The 25,766-nt window shown below is 39.1% G+C and overlaps 1 protein-coding gene across 3 annotated transcripts; it reads left to right on the forward strand.

Moving 5' to 3' along the window:
• Window positions 1-1,886: 1,886 nt before the first annotated feature.
• Window positions 1,887-17,257, forward strand: LOC112566007 (mannosyl-oligosaccharide 1,2-alpha-mannosidase IA-like). Of its 3 annotated transcripts, none has more exons than XM_025241928.1 (12): window positions 1,887-2,517; window positions 5,519-5,734; window positions 6,253-6,333; window positions 7,013-7,107; window positions 7,232-7,355; window positions 7,656-7,749; window positions 8,426-8,541; window positions 9,004-9,112; window positions 9,736-9,840; window positions 10,471-10,643; window positions 11,364-11,631; window positions 12,560-17,257. In XM_025241928.1, exons 1-11 carry the CDS (start codon window positions 1,930-1,932, stop codon window positions 11,592-11,594), a joined length of 1,932 nt encoding a protein of 643 aa, XP_025097713.1. In that variant the 5' UTR covers window positions 1,887-1,929; the 3' UTR covers window positions 11,595-11,631; window positions 12,560-17,257. The 3 variants fall into 3 exon arrangements, with proteins under 3 accessions (XP_025097713.1, XP_025097714.1, XP_025097712.1); XM_025241929.1 differs by having other exon boundaries at window positions 14,303-17,257; XM_025241927.1 differs by having other exon boundaries at window positions 11,364-17,257.
• Window positions 17,258-25,766: the final 8,509 nt, after the last annotated feature.

The following is a 25,766-nucleotide window of genomic DNA, read 5'->3' on the forward strand; positions in this document are numbered from 1 at the left end:
GTCGAAGCAAAATTACCAATGAAAATGGAGTCTTTGTATAACTGTAGTTTAGTGGGCAAAATAAGTCACAGATTTCAGTTTTCCTACACCGGGTGTGTACGGTATACATAAAGGAAGCTAAAAAGAGGCAAAAACCTTGTTCAAACATCCTTGAAAATGGGATTGAGCCTCATTCATATTCAGTAGTTTGCACAATGGTGACATGCCAAACATGAAGAGGGGGGTAATTTAAAGCGAGAGTTCGGGGAGGGTATACACGCCATCGTCGACGTATGTGTCCTTTACACGATGAGAAAGATCGAGGCGACCGAGTAAAAGCCAAAATTCGTCCCCGCTTATCGCTGGTGTGCTTATCACGATCAACGATCGACATCATCACCAAACGCTTCTAAAAAAAATACGCAGACAGGTGTAAACAAACGGTCACGAGATCAAAGATAGGGATACAGAGATCAACAAATCGCCTTGGGAGGGAAAATCGATAGGTAGCAGGGCTTCTGCTTACGCAAAAAATTGCGTACAGTACGCATTAAAAGTTCGGAGGACCCCTTCAATTTTCGTCAATGGGGTCCCCTTCAAATTTGGGCGAAGAACAGGGACCCCTTAAAAATCTGAAGAAGGGGTCCCTGGGACCCCAAAGAATTTAGCCTTTGCAGAAGCCCTGGGTAGAAACGCAATGAAACACACATATTAACTTTCCATTCAATTCTTTGTTTACATCCACAAAAATACGTTTTCTTATTATATATATATAAGATTTATTACGGACATGTACGGGCGCGCACACACACACATTGAACCACCTGTTGAAACATTCACGGTATATTCACTTTTTTTTTTCAGACTTGAGAGTGTGGTGGTGCAAGCAAATTAACTACATAAAGCCCGTGACAGTTTATTGAGTTTAATGTGAAGGTTGTTATATATTAACATTAGCAATTAAAAATAAAGCGATAATATATGGAATATACTACCTCGATCTTGCCTGCAAACATTTTTTTCTTGTCACCAAGGGCCAAGGGGGTTCGAGAGGTGTATGTAGGCGCCTATTAATAATGCGCGTTATGGGAGGCTCCGATCCAATGATGATTTTTATTTCTGCTGTCCCCTGTGAATTACAAAATTATCGAAAAGGGTAGATCAATATGAAGGTGGATGTTAATGTGTGTGTGTAGGTGGATTGCTGTCTGCCGAGACCAACGCTTAGCCTCTTGCGAAGTTAACTTCGCTGTTAGTCTCGGCGAACCTTAACAATGAATGTGACCAAAGCGGAAGCTTTATACAAACCTGCCTCGATTTAGTAATCTGATATGTTAGCAAACAGGAAGCTTTGTACAAATCTGCCTCGTTTTAGTCAGGAAAAAAAATCGTCTGCTAGCAGTCCCGTAATACAAGTTCGTGGCTATTAAGGGAAGAAGAGGTGGGGGCGTAGCTAAAGGCGGACACGCACACTTGCAAATATTTCGGGCAAACGACAGCGCTCTTCATCCTGTTATCAATGGGTTCCGCATTCCTTTGAACTCGTTTACAATTTCAGCAACTCGCGCTTATTTAATATTTTATGATTAAAAATACTGTCTATAGCTTAATTATCATCAAAAACTGGTCTCCGTCCTCCCTTGGTTAAAAATAAATTAATCGTCGTCCTTGGTTTTGTGATATCAAAAGCGAAAGTCGGGCAGCGCCATCTGAGTGACACTAACGGGATGAGTCGATCTAATTGTATTTAAAACGAACATTACAAACAACAAAAATTATTTTCCTCAAATAAACGAAAAATATAGAATTTTGTAGAAATTCAACCAACCAGACGACAGGCAGATACTATCGCCAGTAAGTACGTGCTAGGCGACTGTTGGCAGCGCGCTGTCAGTTGAGTGACACGGACACACGGCATTGCATTCAGTGCGGGCCTGCTGTTTTGACAACATGGCAGCAGCTGGGGTGCTCCCCACTTACCAGCGTTATGTCAACGGCGTACCTGTACCAGCCAGTCGAAAAACCCTCAGATTACGTGAAAAGTATATTATATTGTTAGTGTTTGTAACTTTTGGAACGGTATGTTTTGGTGCTTTTTTCTTTCTTCCCAATTTGCAAGATAGAGTGACAATGGTTGCGGTGCAGAAACAGTTCCAAAATGCAGGACAAGATTTATTCTTTCCCAAACATGAAGATATAGAAAAAGGGGAGAAAATGAAAAGACACGATGGTGTTGTCGATCCACACAAAATAGATGATAAGATCAGGTTACAAATAAACATAGAAAATGATGTGCTAAATATGAAACAAACAGATAATCGTCCCATTACTGAAGGCGAAAATGCCATGGAACTAAAACTAATTCGGGAAGAAAAAGAGAAAATTCTGCTAAGAAACCGCGAAGAAGAGGAGAAGAAAAAGAAAGAAGAAAAGCAGAAGGCGCTGCAAGTTCAGAAAGATCACTCGGGACATCCAGGTGCACAAGGTGGGCAGCCTGCCGATCCAGAAGTAAAGGGCAAAAGAGATAGAGTCAAGCAGGTAAGTTGCACCGCTGTTTTGTCTTTGAGGATAGTAACCCTAACCCTGTTCTTTTTTGTCATAAGTCTAAAGCAGTCAGATAATTATGAAACTTTTTTTAATGCATATCACTAAGTTAGATTTTTAAAAATGTAAGGGATGTGAATTGTGATAGCAATATTAACTATATTAACTCTCTATATGGGGAGAAATATTTATACAGACACCATTTAATGTAGGCTCCTCCTGGTTTCGTTTTCATAGGAATTGTACATGATTCACCACACATCCATTATAACTCTTGATCTTCTGCCATAAAGTTTGAAATATTTGAATAAAATTTCTTTTTTATTTTTCTTCATTCTTTTTGGAAGTTTCTTATTAAAAAAAACAACAACAACAACAGCAAATTAGTATGAGACCATTACCTTCTACAGCTGTGATTTCATTGTAAACTTTTGTTCTGTTGCTTCATTTGAGTCAAGCCTAATCATGTGCAATGTCAGTAGCAGTGTTTATGTTTGGCAGTGAGTGAACAACTTTGTTTGAGTGATGCTGTCACATTACTTGCTGTTTCTCCCTCCTTCACTTATACGGGCTTTTAAATTTGATATTATGCTTAAGCCTTATTGTTATTGCATTCCTAATGAACACAACAAATATTGTGATTCAATTCAGGATTGATACTCCTGAAATTCACTTATATAAATAGATATGCTTCTCTAAATGCTCAGTTCCTCAGATGCCCCTTATGCAACACTGACCTTAATGTTGAAATACATTTTTAATTCATGTGCACATCACTAAATGATCTGAGGGTAAAATTGTTACCTGAAAAATATAGAAATACTTTTCATAATTTACAAACTAAAATGATGACAGGAAATAGTTAACAATTGAAGTGTTACTGTGTTTAATTCAACGTGTGATATGTTATACTGCTTACACTGTAATATTATTTGCATGGATAGGTGCAGCTACTTTGATATGGGAAGGTCACAAATCCAATTGTAAGGGTCAAGGGCCTAACAACAAAGAATATGAGTCACGCCCTTAATCACTTTCATTTTCCCTCCCTCTCTGTCATCATTACTATCTCAAATTACAATGCTGTCCATGTTTCTTCTGAAAGATAGAGGTACATTACTGCTTCTTCTGTGTAGTATTTTTCAGTTTGAAGTTATTAATAATGTCTTAAAACATAAAAATAAACATGATCCAGAACAACATACACCACCACCCCTATGACTGAACTATGATAGATTTGTACATGTTTCTAGGTCTGCCACAAACGCTCATTGAAACTGCTTTATTGATGAGATACTAGCATTAGCACTATTGTTACTATATGTAAAACCATTTATTAAACTTTTACCTAAATGGATAAATACACACAAAACTATCTTATTATTTAACTTTGTTCAGCATCATCTGATACTACACTATTTAGTAAAAAGACAGATGAAGAGGTACATCAACATTTGTAATCTTTATCTTAAATTGTTAAAGTTTTAAACATAAAGACTTTTTTTTAAAAGATAAACCAGTTTCAGATCTGATAAAAAAAATGTAGTCTTCAGTGCACAGAACTTTCCTTAACAGTGGTGGGTCAACTGACACAAATGACAACATTTAAGTATCTTTATTTATTTATTACTTATAGGAAAAATCTGGAGACATTTACCTTGTGCAGGCCATGTCAATTTTTGTCAAGCATTTGCCACGAGATGGGGTCTTGTACACATCATACATCACTAGGTTGTGATTACAAACAGCTTTTATCTGGCAGTTCACTTATGTATCCAATTGTCCCGTTGCTAGGAATGAAAGAATGGTCATTAGAGTAGCTGAAATTACTAGTCCTGTAAACTCTGAAGACAACTTATGCGGGAACTCATGTCACAACGCTTAGAGCCTGAAGTTGTCAACTGGTGCCCATTTTGCCACCACTTCCCACACTGTATGGTCATTGCTGACAACTTTTGTGCATCCACCATCATTTGATTGTGAAATAGTTGCTGCAACATGGCAAGTAGCTGTAATCATTGTTTGAAGTGTCTGAACTTGAAGATGCTTCAAGCAACTCATAATTTTCAGGGAGTTTGTTTCAGTCAGTCGCTGTGGGTGGCTGATATTGTTGCTTTGACAGTTGTTGCACAAGCTAGGCACTCATGTATCAACTGAATCTATAGGGTTTTTTTTCCTTTGTTTTACAGGTTGATATCTGTTTTGCATCTTTATTCTAGTCCTACTTAATCTGCCTATTTAAAACAAAATAATTGTATAATCAGCCACTCTGTTCATATGAGAGACATAGAGGTTTTGCAATAGTAACTATGGAAATAGTATAGACATTTGCAAATTTATGGGGTCTGTAATACAGGTATGCATGCAGACAGCTAGTTATCAGTCATACTCATGTACAAAACTGAGAAATTTAACCCCTTCACTACTTTGTGTACAAATATTACAGTCCCTTCAGCAACTAAATTCTGTAGGCCACACAAGCATGTGCATTATGCTCAATAATTTTTGGGTCAAAGCTACATAAACAAAAAGGGATGAAATCCGATAAACTGGGTAAACCAATTTTGAATAGTTACATCCCTTAATGCAGAAACAGGAAGACATTGATTTAAAAATATGAATTTTTCAAATATATTTTAAAAATAACAGTGGCGACATGAGGGCACATTCCAGAAAAGTGTGACCATTAGAAGCCTTTTTGCTTTAATCTCCATTTATATCTATTTTTATTGAATTTTTTTTTTAAAGAAGCGTAAAATGTGTACTGTCTTGGTATAATTATTAAGGGCAAGGTCATGTAATCTTAAAACTGAAAGCTATTCATGCATTATGCTTTCTTGATCCCCATCCCCAAACCTTTTACACTTGCTTCTGTTTTCCTACTCTCAGTTTTGTTGCAGTTCATGAGGGAGAACAAAAATTTATTATTTGTAATTATTTTGTTTTACTGACATAAACATCCCATAGGGATTACCTAACAGTTTTTCATTTTCAGATGATGAAACATGCCTGGGACAATTATGTGAAGTATTCATGGGGTGACAATGAACTTAGACCTATTTCTCGCAAGGGCCATAGTGCCAGTATTTTTGGTACCTCATCCTTAGGGGCAACAATTGTAGATGCCATCGATACCCTATACATCATGGAGATGGATGAGGAATTTAAGATGGCTCGAGACTGGATTGCAGAGCATCTGGATTTTGAAGGGGTAAAACTATTTTCCAGTGTTAAACTTTACTATTGAATGTGTATCTCAGTCAAAAAGTATTTCTTTATATTTTAAAAGAAATAGATCTCACTATCAGTATGGCAGATGCAAGGATTGCTCTCTCTCTCTTTTAAAAAAAATACCAGAAGAATAGGATATTCTTATTCTGTATGGTCTGTGTTCTTTTAAATTTTATCGTAAATCTATTTCAGATGGAGTAAACAGTTTATCTGTGAGTTTACTGAATGTGATCACAACTCTGTGGACAGATCTAGAGTATCTTAACAAAAATACTTCAAAGCCAATCTTTCACTATCCGGCACAAAAAAGAATGCATTTGATCATGATTAGAAAATGTGACTTTTCTTGCAAGAAGTGGACAAACATACCCCATGGTAGAATCGAATTGTATAGTAAAATCACCCTGTCTGCTGTCTAGTAGTGATAACATTTATTTTGCTATTGTGCAGTTTACAACATTAGAGGATTTATCAAGTTGTACTTTTTTTTCTTGGCAGTCATCTGAACTGTCAGTGTTCGAGACGAACATCCGGTTTGTGGGAGGACTTTTGGCTGCCTATGCACTAACAGGGGATCAGGTGATGATCTTAGTGATTGCTGCGTCATACGTGGCTTCTTTATCTCTTTTTGAGTGAGTGTGTGTGTGTGTCTGTCTGTTTTGAAGGATCTCATATGCTCAAGACTAGCTCAAAGGTTGACTGTATGTTGAGCAATTTGATCAGTCTTTGTATCTGTTGTCTGGTTAGTTATGTGTTATCTATGTTATCTAATTACTATCTACTCTTCTTTCCACCCAGTGAGTTCTTTCTTCACCCTTCCTTCTCATCTTCCCCTCTCTCCCTAACTCTTTCCCTTTATATCCCTAAAGAAATGTTTACCTATTGCTTGATTATAAAATAGTATATTTTTATATGTATTGTTGATTGCTTTGAGAAAACTTGTATTACTTTATCAGTAATAATCCTAGGGTGCCTAGACACCCTGGTCTTATCCTTTTTGATCAAAGATTAAAAGAGAAGATTCCAAAATAGTAACTGTAGACACATGTTACAAACTTTTAAAAGGCTTAAGCTTACCTTACACTTAGGATTTTTGTGTGTGCGTACTGATGCAAAATGTGTTTCATATAGAAATTTAACATCAGAAACAGCCAAGAAATTGGCAAGAAATTGAATAGCAGTGCTGAGAATAAACTGCATTCCTGTTGTCCTTTTTCTTAGTAAAAAATGTGTGTGTGTGCGGGTTGTCTGTCACCAGATGTTCAAAACCAAAAGCAAAGTTATAGCGGATAAACTTCTCCCAGCATTTGATACCCCTACTGGAATACCTTATTCTATGGTCAACATCAAAACGTAAGTTTCCCCTTTTCAGCCATTTTAAATTTGTAGCAAGAACATTTCTAGAAAACTGTGCATTATTTTGGGTTTAGAAGCTAAAATAACTTACATATTGCTGGAAATTTTGTTGTGCTCATAGTGGCAGTTCTCGAAACTGGGGCTGGGCTTCAGGTGGTTGTTCCATCTTGTCAGAGTTTGGATCTATGCACCTTGAGTTCTACTATCTGTCTGCCATCACTCAGGACAAGAAATATTTGGAGAAGGTAAAACATAAGAAGTGCATTCAGTATGTCACTGTGATTGCATGCCATATCAAAGGTCTTATACATTTGCACCTATATTATGTTTTTTGTGCTATCAGAATATTTCAGGTAAAGCTTTGCACCCAGAATGGACAGTTTAAAACTTTTTTTAACATGTGTTACTTGGCGGAGAGTTGTGTTCTGATAAAAGATACCTGTTTTTATTTATATCTAGACCATCTGGTTAGTATCTCTCACAGCCTCAAAATGCGTGCTGCAAGAAAATTAACTTACGACTAACTGCAAATATTTTGTTTGCAGGCTCAAAAGATACGCGAACTTCTGAAACAGCTAGAGAAACCAGGAGGCTTGTATCCTAACTATCTGAATCCCAAGACAGGCAGATGGGGACAGCGTAAGTGAAATGAATCCATTCTTGTCATCTTGTAGTGTTTCTGATTTGTTTTACTATGTTTGCCAGTTTCCAACACCGCTGTACATACATGGGCCTTACTATATTTACCATATAATTAACTTCTATTATACAAATAATCATTTAAAAATAAGAATGATAATAAAGTTATAGAACCATGGTATTATTTAATGCAATATAATTTAGTTGTCAGATTTGTTGTGTCTGTATTGCATTAAAAGTAAAGGGTCTTAGGCTGTAATACATCTAATAACCATTTCTAAAATCCATGAGATTCAGTGTGATTTTTGTTGTTGTTTGATTTTTATTTCCTGCTTCTTTCGATCCAATGAAAATTCTAGACTTTATTACATGGGAAGGCAGCGTAGTCTGATGGTTAGAGCTGTTGACTTCAAAGCAGGTCACCTTGGTGAATTTAGGCCTGTGGCCACAAAACTCTCCCTGCCTACCAGTAGATGGATCCTGAATTATCAGGGAAAGTAAAAGACCACAGGAGGAGGGGTCCTCCATTCACCTGCTATGCGTTTAGAACTTTGACAGACTAAACATTTGAGAAATAGCACCCAGGGTTTATTCAAGAATGTTATTTAATATGGGGATATAGGTAGAACTTAATGATATCAGCAACATTTCCTAATATTTTAATACCCTGTTGCAGAACATGTCAGCATTGGCGCATTGGGTGACAGCTTTTATGAGTACCTTTTGAAGGCATACCTGTTGTCTGGCAAAGAGGATGTGGAAGCCAAAGAGATGTATGAAGAAGCCCTGAAGGTTGGAAAAAATAGCTTTTAACATGTTTTGACCATTCTTCATGTTCACCACATATTTGTGTATGATTCTGTTGGTGTGTTTGTATACATGCTTGTGTGCATATAAATATGCAGAGGTGTGGGGGATTGCATGCTTATCTCAGAAGGTAAAGAATGATGCATACGAGTTAATTATATATATATACACAAGCACGTGTGTGTGTGTTTATATGTATAATTCCTATGCTGCTGTGTATACTCTTTGGTTATTGATTTAGAGCTTATTAAAAGTAAGACCAGAAGTTAATGATTATGTTCAGTCCTTGAGTAAGACATTGTATGTATATCTACAAGGGAAGACACATTTATGAACGGTCTTTACGTAATCAAGAATTTTTTTTAACTAAAACTGTGGTTAAGCAAGTTTTCTGACACAGTGAACGTGGACATTGTAAATCAGTGCTGTGTTCTGTTTCTGTTAAAGAATGTAGTAGAAAAACTGCTTCAGACATCAAAGTCTGGAATGAAATACTTTGCGGAGTACAAATCAGGACGACTTGAACACAAAATGGACCACCTGGGATGTTTTATTGGTAAGTGGGCATCTGATCATCTTTTTTTGTTAGAGCAGTCTCTCATATATATTTTTCACTTTTCTTTTCTAACCAGTTTTGTGTGGTCGGCCTACTGTTGGTTTTGTTTTCTTATCCTGAGGTGGTACACTTTTTTCATTGGCTTCTTTAACTAGTGTCCTCTATATGTGTTTTTATTCTTTCTTTTATTTAAAATTTTTTCTTTAGTTTCTGTGTTATCATATTTGTGTTTTTTTACAGAAATTTTTAACCTTTGCAAACCTATCTTTTCTTTATCATCGTTGATTTTATGGAATACTGTATTAAGTTTTCTTTCTATTCGTGGGTATTTTTCAAACTCTAAATTAATAAACATTTGTCATTTTCATTTTATAATTTTGATAAGTGCTTTTTTTTTTAGCTAATCACTTTTGCCCTTTTACAAAGCTGTTATTTTTACATGTACATTTCTTTAAGGCATGGGAAAGTATTTGTGTGTGTGCGTGGAAGAGTGTGAGCGTGTTTTTAACCCGTTTTGTTTTTTGCTATATCTTGTCTGTTTTCTTACACATATTTCTAATCCTGTGTTCCTGCTAAAATCATTTTGATGAGGAAATCTATTTTTAACTTGTTTTGTGAAACAGGTGGCACAATAGCACTTGGAGCCAAAGAGTTCAACGATTCGAAGAAGTATACAGATCTTGGTGCTGATATTGCTCACACTTGCCACCAGTCCTATGACAGAACAGGTGATTGTTATGAAATTATTACAAAATCATTCTTTTGTAACTAACATAGACATAATCTCTGCCTTGCTTTGGTTTGAATCCAGTGTAATTGCAACTTACTGATGTGTCAGTGTGTGTCAACATGTGTTTGCAAATGTGTGTGAGTGTAACAATTTATCTTTTACTCATTAATGTCTAAAGATGTATTACATTTAGCATGCAAATAATAATGAATTTTCCTTTAATGGATGATCTACTCAGAAAATTATCCAGAAATTGAAACAGCTATTACTTCATTGCTTGATGAAGTTATCACTAGCTGCTCAACCTTTCACAGGCATTTGCCATCAGCTTAAATGGTAATTAAGTGCTGTCTCCAAAAATCCAACTTCTTCTGTTAGTGCACATCTACTAATAAACTGAAAACAATAGGCTAATAAAATTAAAAATTGAACAACAATCATTAATGAGAATAAAGATATATTCTTGTAAACATATATCTTTTGCATGCAACAAAGTGAAGATTTCTCTCATTGACTCATTGATTGTAGAGAGGTTGGACAATAGTAAATCATACATTGTCACTTTCAGGTTGTCAACCAACAGGTTGTTAGAATTCTCAGTTGTAGCTGCATGTTGTTTACTTTTCAGCGGTAAAATTGGGGCCAGAAGCTTTCCGATTTGATTCTTCCACTGAGGCTCAGGCCACACGATCCAACGAGAAATACTACATCCTGCGGCCAGAAGTTATAGAGACATACTTCTACATGTGGCGGATGACTAAGGAACAAAAGTATCGTGACTGGGCTTGGGAGGCAACTATGGTACATCTACAGCTTAATTTCAAGCAGCTTTATCTGTGTTTTGCTTTTTATGTCTACTGTGTGGAAATATGTCTCTGATTTCCATAAAGTACTTTAATTTTTTTGTAGTCATATATATGTGTGTTAATGTCTATATGCTTACAAAAACTTTTTGTATATGTGTTTTTACATCGATATATGTAAACACATATGCACTTACATATATATATTCATAAAGGATTAAGGCCATTTTTTAAAAGATTTATGTTGCCTTTGATTTTAGAAGTGTTTGTGTGAAAAAAAGCTGATAAACATAAAATTGAAATTTATGACAATAACGAAAGGTCTTGAATCTGAGTGCAACGAACTGGTTCTTTAGCGATCTCTCTAGAGTTCAATATTAAGTCAAAAGACATTTGTAACCTTTGTTCAGAGATTGCAACAGATTGGCTCTTGTGTCCAGGACCATAAGAGATGATTTTTCTATTTCCTTTCAACGGTAATATCAAGTCATTGCAGAAGCTGTAGGAGAGATTTCTGTTTTGTAGACAAGCTGATTTTGAGGAAGGTTGCAGTTAGTGTTTTCTTTGTGGTAATCTTTAGGACCTCCTTTTATAAATAGGCTGCTGCATGAGTCAGTTTATGACCTCTATTTAGTTTTTTATTTTATTTTTAAGTTCATGTCATTTTCTAGAAAATGGAATGGCAGAGTTTTCACTAAATTTTGTTGTCATTTTTCAGGCACTAGAAAAGCATTGTCGTGTTGAGGGAGGCTACTCAGGTATTCGTGATGTCTACCAGGAAAATCCTACACTGGATGATGTTCAGCAGAGCTTTTTCTTGGCCGAGACCCTAAAATACCTGTATCTGATTTTCTCTGAAGATGATCTGCTGCCCTTGGACAAGTGGGTCCTGAACACAGAAGCTCACCCTTTTCCAATAAAGGGAGTCAATCCAGCAGCTTTAGCATGAGAAACTGAATGGCAGTTGTACCAGCGTTTTGTGATTGGTGAGTGGTTGAATGTTGAGAGATGATAAATGGTCTGATTTTGGTGGAAATGCTGCTGCAAGTATTGAAGTGTTGCTGATGTGGAATAAGTTTTTGGGTAAAAACCTCCCAGTCTAAGAAAAGTGTAAATGGTTTGGCCACATGCCAATAATATTGTCAGAGACAGCAACTCTGTGTATTTCTTTTCTGTTGCCTGTAATGCTTGGAATGAATCGGAGTTTGCACAGTTAACTCCTAACCCTAGTGTGTGAGTGAGTGTATGCAGAGACATAACACACGCCTCATCACACGTACTCCTCAGTGGCTAGATATATATATGCAATATAATTTGCAAGATTGAATGTTCTTTTACTGTTTGGGTAAAAGCAGCCTCGTAATGAATGAAAGGAAGAGAGTGACACAGATAAAAACATTGATTAGAATCAAATTTGAAATTTTTTGTGATCATCAATTGAATTTTTATCTTGCAGTTTGAAATTAATATGAATAACAGTGTTACATCACATAGAAACGTGTAAATCATGCAAGAGAAATCCAGATTGCAAAGAACATTCGTCAGATGGGGTCTAAAGCATAAATCTTTTTATGTCTGAAATCTTTGAAAATGAGTTTAGATTGTAGGTCTCATTTGTGTAAGACATTTTATAATATTGTATTTCATTAATACTTGTTACCAGATGTCAGTGATACAGTTGACATTTGAGATAATCGCAATAGTTATATCTAATAAAATTCCCAACTAATTTTAATCAGAGGTTTGAAAACCCTTTGTATATTTTGAATGAGACACACTTTATGAGTAGTCAGAGCTTTAGTGAGCTAAAGTAGTTTATTTATTTTAAAATTATCAGTGTTCCCAGCCATGATTTGAAGTGAAAATGATAAAGTATCTTGTTTGCATTACATTTCTTACCCCTCTTATGTACAGATTCTTTGTCTGCCTAAGGCCAAAGAACAACCCCTCAAGTACAAATCAAACCACATTCCATGTTGGATAGGAGGAGTATTGATCCAGTGTTTAAAAAAAAATAAGAATAATGCAAGTTCTTTAAGCATTTTGTGTTTTGTTAACAGATAGTAGGACATATGCCAGACCTAGTGCCTTGTACTTGGCCTGGGTAGAGCTAGAGATTGTATCGGTAAGATGCATTGTCCTGAAGCTTCCAGAACAAGATTGTTGAAAGAGAGCAATCTTTAGCAATCATAACATGAGTCAGAGCATCAGTGTCCAAAGTTGGTTGGAAAAGGAAAAGCAATGACCAAGGGGAGACGGAGAAAAAAATCAAAAGAAAAGCCCTTAGAAAAGTGTGGCATTCAACACCTCATTCCCCAGCCACCCAAAGGCTAGAGGACTACTGCTTATTTAACACTGGAACCTGCTGGTAACTTATGGGGAGTTGTGGTTTAGCAGCAGGAATTTGTGGAGAGGCACAAGTAAAAGACCAGGTAGGACATCAACTCATTTGGAATATAATTAAAATCACCTAGACACACATCTTATTCATCTTTTTCAAAACTCTGAATTGAGGATAAAACAGGACAAATCATATTAAAAATTCAAAATATGAAGAAATTTTGATTGTATTTCACTGTATAGTACCCAATCAGCTAATAGTGAGTGGCTGTTAAAATACGCTGCAGTACATTGTCAGTGTGTTACAATAGCCAATGAATTTATGAAACTGCAATCATTTACTGGACTACTTAACTATTTTGACTTTTAAATGTGTAGATCTAATACTCAGAAATTGTACTGGTGGTGGCCATTAACACGGATTAGTATTTTTCTCTTTAAATAAATGAACCTTTGCTGGTGAAGAAGAAGACTTCAAGGACTTTGCCTTAGGATTCTGCTGTTAAAAACAGAATGGTAGTGTAAATGCTAAAATGTTTCTGGCTTTGCTTTTAACGATTGCTCTTTTTATTTTAAATTATTGAATCATATCTTAAGTAGTAAACTACTTAAATATTTTTAAAGCCTTTGGAAATAAGTGAATAGTTCATGATTACTTTGAAATGAATGCATATTGACTTTTTTTTTTTAATAAGCACATGCTCGATTGCCCTGTTCTGTTGAACATCCATCCAGGAAACTGTAACAGGTTCCATTGTAAATCATAGTTGTTTGCTTCAAATGTCAGTGCCTTTTCATGCTCATTTAGGTTTCAGTTTGTTTTTTTTTTTTTTAAGGATAAATTATGTTAAAAATCCTTATTGAAACTAAAAGAACACTTTCCTCTGTTCTTAGCTAAGGAAGCTTACTGGTGGTTTAATCTAGTCATACATTGTCTAAATTTGGTTCTTAAATTAGAAGTTAAAAAGACTGATGCTTAACGCATTGATCAGTTATAGAAATTTGTTTATTCTTATAAATATGGATTACCTTCATTTAGGAAAAGATTGCATTCACAGCTGTTGTTGAATGACTGTGTGCGTCAACTTTAGTAAAGGTGCAGTTTGTGATTCCTGTTAATATTTGTGATTAATTTATGCAAGCTTATAACATTGTCAAGTTTTGAAATATTTCTTGACGGTAATATTCTTCATCTTTTCTTTACTTTTCTCTGTTCAATTTTTAAAGTCTTCATCCTGCACAGTTAAACCCTCATATTCTAATGTATGCAGCACTAGTATTGTGCTTTTGTTATTGTTGCATGTGAACATCATACAGGTAGGACCAGCACTACCAGAGTCCTAAACATTTGGACAAGTAGGAGGTGCAACAGGGAGTTTCTGCATGGGTCTTCATGTCTTCAGACAGTTGTGTGCAGGCAGGCATACAAACACATGCTCACTATGTATGCCTTGTATTGTTCTATGGAGTTATCTTTGTACATATTGTTTGTCGTGTCCATTGACGGTGATTTATTTTTCCTTATTATTCAGCTGCTTTTACATTTAAAGAAAATCAAAATGGTAATGTTCAGTTACAAGTCTCCAGGTGAATAGGGTGTAATATATGGCCATTCATTAGACCCTTTGGAGTCAAATTTTGAATGTGAATGTGGGTACATTTTTTGTGCATGTGTGTGGGTGTGGGTGTGGGTGAAAGAGAGAGGGTGTGTGTATGTGTGCGAAAGAGAGATTGAAGACCAGGGTTGGTTTTCATGTAAGGTCTTTGAAATAAGCCCTAAGTCAGAGATCATAAGTGCAAGTTACCTTGCCATTTCATACCATCAACAAAAGTTATTTTCAAGACCTCACATACATGCCAGTGAAGTTTTGTGGAAGTTTAACCAAAAAACTTGGCCTTAATGTGGTCTGACCAGATTTTGCATGAAACCAACCCTAAAGGATCACGAGGAAGTGAGGTGTATGTTGCATATGATTTGGCACCAGAGGTTAAATATGTTTGTCGTTTATTGATGGTTAAATATGTAATTGAAAGTTCTGAATATTTAAGAAGTCTTAAGTTCTGTTTTTGATTTGGTTTGTGTGTGTGTGTGGGCATGCAAATAAGCATATAGGTACATGCAGATATTTTTCTCCTACTAAAGGCATTTTATGGAAGTTGATGGTTTCTTGTACTCATTTTGAGCAATCAAGCGCAATTGCAATATGAGTTAAAAGATTGTGATCTTTTCTCTCTTTTTCTGAGGGGAGAGACCTGTAAATATGTCTCAGAGGCTATGCATTGACAGGATTGAATAGACTGGGTTTTCATTTTATTGCCAAGGTGGACTCTTTTTGAGCCCTGAACAGTTGACCTACTCAAGAAAACTTTACTAAGTGTATTGTGGTTGTCACTAATTCTCTCTCAAACATACATTTAGAAACACAAACATATACACACACATGTGATCGTGTAACAAAGAACTGGTTACTGACATTTTCAAGCTTACATTTTACATTTTTGAAAGACTGGTGTGGCATGTGTGTGTCTATCCAAACACTGTTTGCCAACTCAGGCATTATTTTGTAACATTTTTGAATATAGTTTAACATACATAAGACTTTGCTTTTTTTTATCTGATACTAAGAGAGAAAGTATTTCTGCTTTTGGATAAAGTAATTTCTAGGTATTATGGTCAATGGTCATTCATTTTCTCATTACAATTTTGATTTGTATTTCAAGTTTCCTGCTGTTTTATGTGTTTTGTCGTTTTTTGTGTCGGGTAGGGAATCTTGACAAATCTATTCGAAAAGGATGCAGAGGAGAGTAAAGCATTTACATAAAGTAGCTTAGCTTGTCTGGTGTGTTAGGATAAACTCCTACCTTAAGAGTTATGCGGAATAGGTTTTTATGTACTTCAAATAATCTGATTACGTATTTGACCTGTATCTTTAAAGGAGAAAATGTGGTGACCTATCGATACGGGGAATTTTGATTATGAGTTTGCAAATACTGTTTGGGGTGAGGGTACCCCCCTTCCTTTTAGTGCACTGTATTATTGTACTTTATTGTGCGCGGGCCGCTCGTCAAGCTGCTCTCCCTTGACACAATTGTCTGTTTTAATCTCTTGTTTTCGCGGTGACGAGAGGACAGCTTGGCATGGTGGGCAGATGAGGTGACTAGCCGGGTGACCACGAATGTCGTGCGTGCACTAGGTGTTAGTAGAGTGCAGGCGCGGTCAACTGCAAGAAAACAAGTGTCGACAGTGCAATGACCGCCACCCTGACAGTTGGGGCAGTTGGCGTCGACGATGGAGTGTTGCGACATACGGGGGATTGCGAGTCGCGGAGGGCGCTGCAAGACACAGAAGAAACGTCAGGATGTGGAGGAGAAATGGGGCAGGGCATAGGAAATAATCACATTATGTGGTGGTGGTGGTGGTGGTGGTGGTGGTGGTGATGGTGGTGGTGGAGTGGGGTGGGGTGAGAGAGCTGCTTCGTAAACCGTTCACTCCATCCGACCCTTTAGCAGAGTGCCATCCAGAGTTGAGTCCTGCACTATCCTTTTCTTATCTAATTTATTTTTACCATGGTGAGCTTGGAGGCTGAGAGTGTCCAAGTGAAGAAAACCCGACATAATCAGAGGGTCAAGAGTCAAGGCTGGACACAAGTTCAGCAAGTTTTGCCTCGTGTGTGTGTGTGTGTGTGATTGTGTATATATGTTACTAGGGTGTGAGCAGCAGAAGTCTGTCATGTGTTGTGCTGCAGTGTAAGTGGACATCTCGGATCGCCTTGCGGCTGTCGCTGTCCGTTGTGTTGCAGACGTTGCAGCCCGTCACGCTGTCCTGCAGTATCCAGCAACAGTGTTTCGTTTATTCCCATGCATCCCTAGGCCACTTTCTCGGAAGCTTCATGTGTAAGTTATGTCGTAAGATTTAGTATTTTGAGATTAATTCCGACCTACAATTTATTAAAGTCACAAAGAGAGTCAATACACATTGCGACACTGAGCATATCAGATAATCACGGACAGCTTTAAAGGACTAAAATGTTTTACCATTGTATGAATGCGCGCACGCGAGTAAACGTTCATTCACCTGTTAAGCAGGGTGAGGACACGTAAGAAATGCACTAACATTTCGTGTGCTGCTGTACTCGACTGTACATAATGTATGCATGTTTTAATTAGCAGTGATTGTGTTCGGCACCCAATTGACTTCAAAGAGTCGCTGTTACATGTTTATTAATGTTTGTTGATGAAACGTTTCAATAAATTGCATGATTTCATGCTCAATGACTGGGAGTAGTTGCAGTGCGTACGCTAGGGCTGGAACCGTTATATAACGACGAATGATTCAAAAACATTAGTCTCTTATATCTCTTATTCCTCTCTCACGCTCTTACTCTCTCGGACGTGCGGTAAAAACCATGAGATTTTTTTAAAGGGCGTTAAAGACTTTCATTTTTTGGGAAATATCTTGCAGTAACAATTCCCGCTGCAACTCTAAAGTGGGCGTGGTTGGGATGGGGGTGAGAGAGGAAAGGAGAACTAAACTTTGAGAAATGTGTATGTGGCACTTATATCTAAATATCTAGCCTCAGTTGCTGTAAACCACCAGCAACCAACCCCTCATTCATTCTCTCACTTTTTTTTTCTCCTTCCGACGCAATACTTAAAACACTAGTATCCGTTTTCACGATGGAATCTTGATAACCTAGGGATGGAGACCGTAATGGCCACATCAGGTGTCAAGCTCGCCTGGCACCGTGTGTGTCGTCGTGTGCTTCATTTCCAGGTGGAGAAAAATGTTTCAACAACATATTAACGCAGGTAGAACTTCACGTGTTTATTAATGTCTTATCGTGCATCATGCGGGCCTTGTGAAACTGGAGCTGACCAGCCTCATGTTCCTACAACCCACCGCGCCTCTCACACGAGTTACTCCCCTTCGGCAGCAGACGCCAATAATCGGTTGTAAACAACACGACAGGTCGTGCTTTGATTATTAGCTTTGTTTCTGTGCTTTGGATTAGTTAATGGGGATGTTTTTAACTCGTTGTTTTTCTACTTAATGTATTTATAGTTTCTAGAACATTCTGTGTTTTTCTTGTGATTTTAAAGTATATTGCGGGTGATAAACCATACAAGGTGCAGCAACTCAAAAGCAGTTGTTTTTTTTTATTTCACATGAACAGTTTCGGCCTTTAAGTATTATATTTGTGGTTACTAGTATGACTTTACATGTGGACAGTCAATCAATGCAAAAACAATACAATGAAATGTGACACCATCTATATCTTGGGAATGTCACACCAAATATAATTTCAAGACGGGAAAAGGTCCACAGTGTATTGCCTCACAGCTCCACGAATACACGAACTACCCGTAGTGATGTGAGTTTTATGTGTTAAAAACATGTACAGTATTAGTATATTAATCTACACTTTAAGGTACAATAGAAGAGATTTCAGAAAGGAAAGGACTAAGGCGCAGTCCACGAACTTGTATTACTGGACTTTTGCATACGATGTTTTCCAGTTAATTTTCTCATAAACCTCCGACTCAATGACTTTCGCTTACGAACTACATGAGATAGAGAGAGTGTGTGAGAGAAAGAGACTCTGATGATGAGAGTTCATCGAGAATTTGCGAGATACTAAACGAGAACGAGAAATCGCGATAATACCACCAGACCCTGACCGCACCATCTGTGCTTCAGCCGCAGTTGTAGATGTTGTTCAGCGTTTCACTTACGGTCGAAACATCAGCTGTCTTGCAAAGGTGAAAATAATGGGTATCAGCCTAGAAAACGAAGGAGCAGTGAGAGTGGTTCACCGTGGCTCTCCTTCCGCTGCAATTACCACCCCTGATAAATCAGGTTCCCTTTCCGGCAAAACAGTTTCTGGGTGAACTGAGGGAGTGAATTTTCCAGCCACAGTTCCTAGTAGGCTTTGAACCAGCAACTAATTGTTCTGCAGTCAATTGAACCAACCACATCTCTCTTTGACATCAGCTGCCTGCCACTTGAACCTGGCTCAGCAAAAAAATAATTAAACAAATTTCTTCGCCGAACGTACACACGAGATAGCCCATACCCCTACTCCCAAACACCCTCACCCCTCAAATCTTCAGTGTAACAGATGAAGAGCGAGATGACAGAAAACTGCAACGAAGTTGGTGCAGCTGTCTCATCGGGCTGCTGATGGGGAGGGTCTGCCTGCTGTCGGCCCCGCATCACCGAAGCTGGGCGACGGAGGAAACTCCACTGATGAACGACTCGGTATCATGGCTTATCTCAACTATGGATCGCCAGGCAGAAAAGTGATAGGGCTGCATGTGTCGGGTCCTTTGCTGTAAATATCGCAGGCCTTTCGAGACACGATACACTTGTCTGCGCGGCCACGCACGCTGCACGTGCAAATAAACGAAACAGGGGACGGACAGCAAGATAAATAGCGCCGACTTTTCATGTCGGAAATCCGAGTCGACTGCCTGCTGGCTGCGTCACCTGACCTTCCCGGGGCTTGGTTCCGTTATTTCAACTGTCTATACGTTGGGGAGGCTCCTTACGAACTTTTAATAAAGACCTCTTTTTGTTTTCCGATACTCCTCTCATAATGCTTCGTCTTTTCAGAGCTCTTGCTGCGTGAAGTCGAATTTCACAAGGAAAATAAAAGTTGCTGAGCTGCTCTTCTGATGGGGAAAAGGTTTTGTGAAAAGGGCGTAAGGTGATCTGTTTCCTTCTGTTCGCCTACGTGTTTGCGTGCCTACCTGTGAGTGAGTCACATACACACACAGAGGGAAACATATATCACTTGGTGAGAATGTCGGAAATTTCTGGGAGTGCAGAACGGGTGTTGTAACGGTTTGGTCTGTGGTCGTTACATCCGTAAGACTGTTGTTGGTCTTAGCAATATTGTAAGACTGTATTTATCAAGCAGAGCTAATGTTACTTCAGGATTGGCCATGGACCCCAAGCGGTCCTGTAACTGGAACCAGGCGCCGATGTAGGAGGTTGACAAATAAATAATTCAGACCTCCCCTGTCTTGCATGCGGTCCGCGGGTATGGTCACAGAGGGCTTGCTTCTAGGACTGTGATCACTGACCGAACCGAAACGGATACATCTCTGTTTCACAATAATAAGTACGACCACAGATCCAATAGTGTCTTCCTACGACACTGTTGTTGTTGTTGTTGTTGTTGTTGGTCTCTATAGTTCTCGCTTCATCGCGAGCAAGTTCTTTGTGGTATCATGCGACTAACCTGTGTCTCGCCAAGGGACACAATATGTCAATGCCCTTAAACATGTTTTTTTTTTTTTTAAGTTTGGTTACATTGCTCTTATTGTGCCAATATGGAAACAGTCATGTCAGGAGAAAGCTGGCAGATAACTGAGAAGACACGATGGCTGCCTGAGGTACTCGTCAAAGGTCATGCGTGATTCTCCATTTTTGCTCGATGCCCGGCATTACAAAGACTCATACAAGCTTTAAAACATTTACTGACGTCAACATATACAAAATAAAAGCAAACAATAAAAATAAAACAGGGAAGAAACATCTTGACGACGACGACGGTAAAATAATCAAGTTCCTTCTCAGATGTTGTGCTTGCAGATAAGGTTTATGCATATTTCCGAAATGTGTTTTTATTGTTATTTATTCATTATAACTTATTTTCCAGATGTCTTTCTAGTGGACGTTGTTTGCCAATGGAGTTTCTACTGTGGCACAAACATTTGCTGGTAAACAATTGCACACACAACAGCAACAATAAATGCTCTGAAATCCTTATAAGTAGACAGTTCCAGTGGCTTCCTCTTCGAAGGAAGATTATATTTATGTCTTGGTGGTGTGAATTTCTTTATAGTCGTTTGTACCAAGGAATGTTACTAACGTTAACACCGAATGCTCTTCACGCCGGTTATGGTAACCCAAGTATACCATCGATGTGTTTTATGGATCAGCATATAGTAGAGAAGCTTTTGAATAATTACTGATCCCTGACATCAACTTGTGTCTGGACCTTTACATGTTGTAAGGAGTCAGGGTGCCACAGTATGACAACATCAGTGATAACTGAGCACCGGGCCATCTTACTTTACACCAGGTCTGAGGACGATGACCCATCCCTTCTGATGGAGTGGGTGAGGGTGTCATGGGATGGTTGGGTGCACTTGAGTAAATGACAAAGTACATGTGTGCGTTTGCGTGCGACAGGTGAGCTCGTGAAGGCGTGTAACTTTAATTATGATTGGTCGGTACGCCATACTCTCTACTTCCGGGGCATGAGCAAGTTTGCTCGCAAGAAGAGCTCGTTGACAGAGGTTACTCAGCAGTCACCGCGCCGCACCCGATATCCGCTCGCGGCATCACCGTCGACCCCGTGGCTTACCTGGACCTTGGATGTCTGAAACGAGCAATAAGCCTCGACCTTTAAACAACAAAAACAACCTAAAACACAAAACCCATTCTTCTCATCAGTCTTCGCATTTGATATCGGCGTCCTTTGCAGACGTACACAGTTCCTCTCCATCTTCTGCTTGGATCCTTTCTTTTCTCTTCAAGTTCTCTTTTTTTCGCCCTCTACCTTTCAAGTCTCTTGCAGTCGATAAAACATAGATTAAGCTTGCTTGGTAATCTTATCCCCGCGGGAAGTCGGGGCTGATAAGTTGTCAGGTGGAAATCCAAGCCCGCAGGCGTGCGTAACTGAAAGACTTGTCGCCAACACACAGCGGCGCAGCACTGTACTGGCCGGGTGCCAGGCCTCGGGTTACACGTGGAGATCGCATGGGCCCTGGGTGTCCCCACCCCACCCTGCACCCTGCTCCCACCCCACACAAAAAGCCCACAGATCCTGTACCGCCAGGTCTGTTCCTGCCACACTGCCAAACAGTGAAGTAGTTACACCACCAACACTACTCACTGGCTGGTGGTCAGGTTACCGGTTACCTACCCCGTCCTTCACACAGCTGTACACGTCACCCTGTGTGTGTGGTGGTATCACTCTTACACACAGTTGTGTTTTCATTGTGATTTATCTCCGAGCTGAACTAAATGCTGAGCAGTAAACACTCACCAGCTTGAGGGTTACATGGCTACAGACTCACAAGGACGACCAAACACTACTTCCGGAGAAGTCTAACAAACGGTTTATTTTCATGGCAGTTGGAAGCTCGTGTAACTGAACAACTCGAAACTAAACACCGTTTATTATTATTATTTTTTTTTTTTTGCAAGAGATTTTGTTAAAAGTTTAATTGCTAATTTTTTTTTAATCCAGTGGCTCCGTCTACATTTACCATTTATATTTTTATTTTATTAGTTTGTTTAAACTTTGACAGATGAGTGAACAATAGAAATATTTCAACATACACCTCAGCTTATGTCGGTGAAAAATTTATACTTACTACAGTATGTAGTCCGAGTAAACGAGTGTTTTTCAACAATTTTTTTTCTGTAAACATCGTCACTCAACACGTTTTGCTCTCAACATTCCAGCGCTGATTTTTTTTTTTTTTTTTATTTTTCAAGTTATTTGAAGTCCGTTGACAACTAACTACTGACTTTCATCAGTACCTGCAAAATAATAGCATCGCCTGAAACTTATGTTTCCGACTAGTTCTGATCACATTATTTATTGAATCTGATCGAAAGATTTTCAGTCCCGCGCGAGGGCCGATGGGATTGGGTAGGAAATCCACTCTTGCAAGCAAGTGCGCGCACACACTCATAAATAAATACACACGCACGCGCGCATGTGACCTATTCAGGCAGGAAAATTGCGACTCCCGAGAGACAGAGATAGCATTGTGACCCCTGGGGTTCACGTTATGACCTCGAGAGCGTGTGTATTTTCTTTTCACATTTCACATTAGCCTCTAAAGCTAACACCGCTCGTGGTGGACTCCGTGGTGGGGGACGTCGACGACCGTCAGCCGATGACGGTAAGCCAATCTGACCAGCAACGAGGCGCCAGATGAAAGGGACGAGCCAAGCAACGATGTTGACTGTTGGCGATCCAGTTTCTGCAATCGAATCTGGTGTATGCAGATTAAGCCACCGACACCGCGGGCTCCTGTTATGACTGAGGGCTCGGGTATATGTGAACAACCTGTCACGGTCCTACACCCGAGCCGAGTGGGCGGGCAGTGTCGGCGGGCGACAGAGATAGGGATCTGTGGAATGTCAACACGAGGAGGGCTTGTTGTTGATGTTGACGTGCAGCGTGCACTGCTGGCCGGCGCACATGTCACCTCTGGTCGTGACGTATGTCGATGAGTGACGTGTTCTCCACGGCGACGCTCGGGAAAACGAAAGCCGGTGTCGATGTCTGTCTGTCATGGCGTCTTACATTTCCACAACGACAGCCGCAAGGAAATCAGACTGTCTGTGTGTCATGTGTGTCTGCATGTGAGCACAGGGATGGGTTTCCATTATTTTTTTTATTTTTTTATTTTTCATTATCGTTTGCTATTTCATTCCTGGAACACCTTCTACCACGATCACAGTGTTGGCCTCCATCACGTGCTCCCTCTCGCCTTCCCTCAGTCTTGCAATCCGTGGTTGCTGTCTGCCTCAGCATCCCTTTAAAACTTGACTTTCTCTGTGTAGCGTTGGAGTGATTCCCCCCTGTCAGTGGGTTGGGGTGGAGGTGTGGAGTGGGGTAACTGTCAGCCCGTCTCTCGCAACACAATTATCCTGGCGTCAGGGACACTTGACGGGCCTTGTCGGTAATTCGCTCTCAGTAAACTTATCAGTACAATCGCTGATTCCGAGGCCGATCAGTCAACCTCCTCGTGTTACTGCTGACACCCGAAACAAACCTGAGTGTCCTCGACCTGGTGGTCTCAGATTTAGGACCGATAAGATACTGTTTTTTTTTTGGTTTTTTTTTTTTGACTTTTTTTCTCGAATTAATGACATGTCATGTGATTTTCCATATTATCTTCCCCTGATCTCTCTTTCTCGCACACACACAAAATATATACACGTGCCAGAACTTTGCACATACTCATCAGAGAAACTCTTAATTGTCTGATCTTTATTCGCTGTGAGAACTGTGGAGTGCGGAGTCGTGGTTATTATTCTCTGGTTTTTGTTCCACGACACAAGAGCATCATTAGTATTCATCTGTAGACAGGTAAACCACACTTAGGTTAATCACCTCTCCATGCAACAGCATTGTCATCAGGATTTGCTTCGAGAATTTTTGGTGGTTGGAAATGTCCACTTTCCTGCAAAGTTTGATAATAGTGAATGAAGCTTGCAGCAAGCTTCGGTTCTCATAAAGGTTTCGAAGCCTCCCAAACTGGCGTCGAAGTCTTTCCACTCAGCGCTCACCTTTGACCCTGCAACCTTCAGCGGACGATCACCTTTAAAGAAACTTTCAAGTTCCTTCCTCCTCACCAACAGACTTCCTGCAGAATATTTTCTCAAAGGAGGGGCAACTCCACTCCACTCCACAACTCCGTGCCTACATCACTTCTACATCCAAGGTGGAGTCCAACAAGATGTTCCTGGTTGCTCCAGCTGGGGTTACAGGTCAAGAAGCTCACCCTCCTGTCTGCCTGTCAGGACCAGCCTACGGGTAGTGTACCCGTGTGTAAGTTATGGACTCATACATAAAGCTGCGAAATGTAGCCTCAAATGCAGAATCATGTTCATGGGTGGGACTGAAACTCTAGACTGAAACTCGCGCCGAGGCTGAAATATTTCAGGCGAACTTGTCATACCTGGATGTGAACTAAAGAGTGTTCTACACCTGTCTAGCCTCGTGTGCGCTCACCTGTCCCTTGACACTGTGTACAAAAGATTCAAGACTTTCTTATATTAAATATTATTGCAATTAAAATAATAACAGACATTATTACTAAATCGTCAAGAATAATTGGAATACCAGATATTACATTGCTAATCTCTAAGAGTAACGAGTGATATAATCAGTAATATCATGATTAGCAATATAATCAGCAATAGAATGATAATTAAATTAAGAAAATAATATTTTAAAACTTAGCACTAATCATATCAAGTGGTAATATTATGGATGATAATGTTGCAGTCGAATAATATTTCTTTAGAGAGTGGATCAAAATAAAAATTTAGAAAATAATCATTGCAACCACATAATTGATGATTTGCTCATCTTTAAAACAGGATTCACGGGTCACAGGTAACTAACAGTGATTCTCAAAGTTTACACAACCGGCGTGCAGTTTCGTATCCAAAGAATCATTAATAATAAAGAACAGTATTTGTAATTTTTAAACGTGTAGTTAAAGATTGATTAACACATATAAAGTGTGAAAATTCCTTATTCAGCCCAGCAGCTGAAATGACTTACTGTAAGTATTTTCAAAGCACGCAGTAAACCTACAGAAGAATAGAACTCTAAGCCTATAAGCAAAATTTAAGGCCAGCCAACAGCTGAGTCGGTTATATGATCACATGATAAGGCTAGACTTCGCAGGACGACCCCAGAACATCAGCAAGGCAAAGACTTTTCACAAGAATAAACAAAGGGCTGTGTGAAACACGAACCTCGCTGGCCTCCGGCGATTCATTTTCGTGGCCGAAAGTCTGACGTGTGATTAATCCGCCGAGTAAAACTTATGATGATTGGTTTTGTCCACACCCGGGGTCCACCTGACACCCGCCGGCAGCGAGATTCGAACCCTCTACTGCCGAGAGTATCGCATTTTGGCGACGCAAGCACGAACACACACGCACATGCATTAAAATGATTAGGTGTGGTGGTAAAATAGATATGGCGAGCTGGGGGTCGGGTAGCTTGGGGGA

Source organism: Pomacea canaliculata, linkage group LG6, assembly GCF_003073045.1.
Source record: "Pomacea canaliculata isolate SZHN2017 linkage group LG6, ASM307304v1, whole genome shotgun sequence".
Classification (NCBI taxonomy): Eukaryota; Metazoa; Mollusca; class Gastropoda; order Architaenioglossa; family Ampullariidae; genus Pomacea; species Pomacea canaliculata.

Excerpts from the sequence above, each read along its gene's own strand:
- LOC112566007 (XM_025241927.1), top strand. The coding sequence starts at position 1,930 with ATGGCAGCAGCTGGGGTGCTCCCCACTTACCAGCGTTATGTCAACGGC. Across the intron at positions 7,750-8,425 it reads GACAGGCAGATGGGGACAGC|AACATGTCAGCATTGGCGCA; the intron begins GTAAGTGAAATG and ends ACCCTGTTGCAG. Across the intron at positions 8,542-9,003 it reads TGTATGAAGAAGCCCTGAAG|AATGTAGTAGAAAAACTGCT; the intron begins GTTGGAAAAAAT and ends TTTCTGTTAAAG.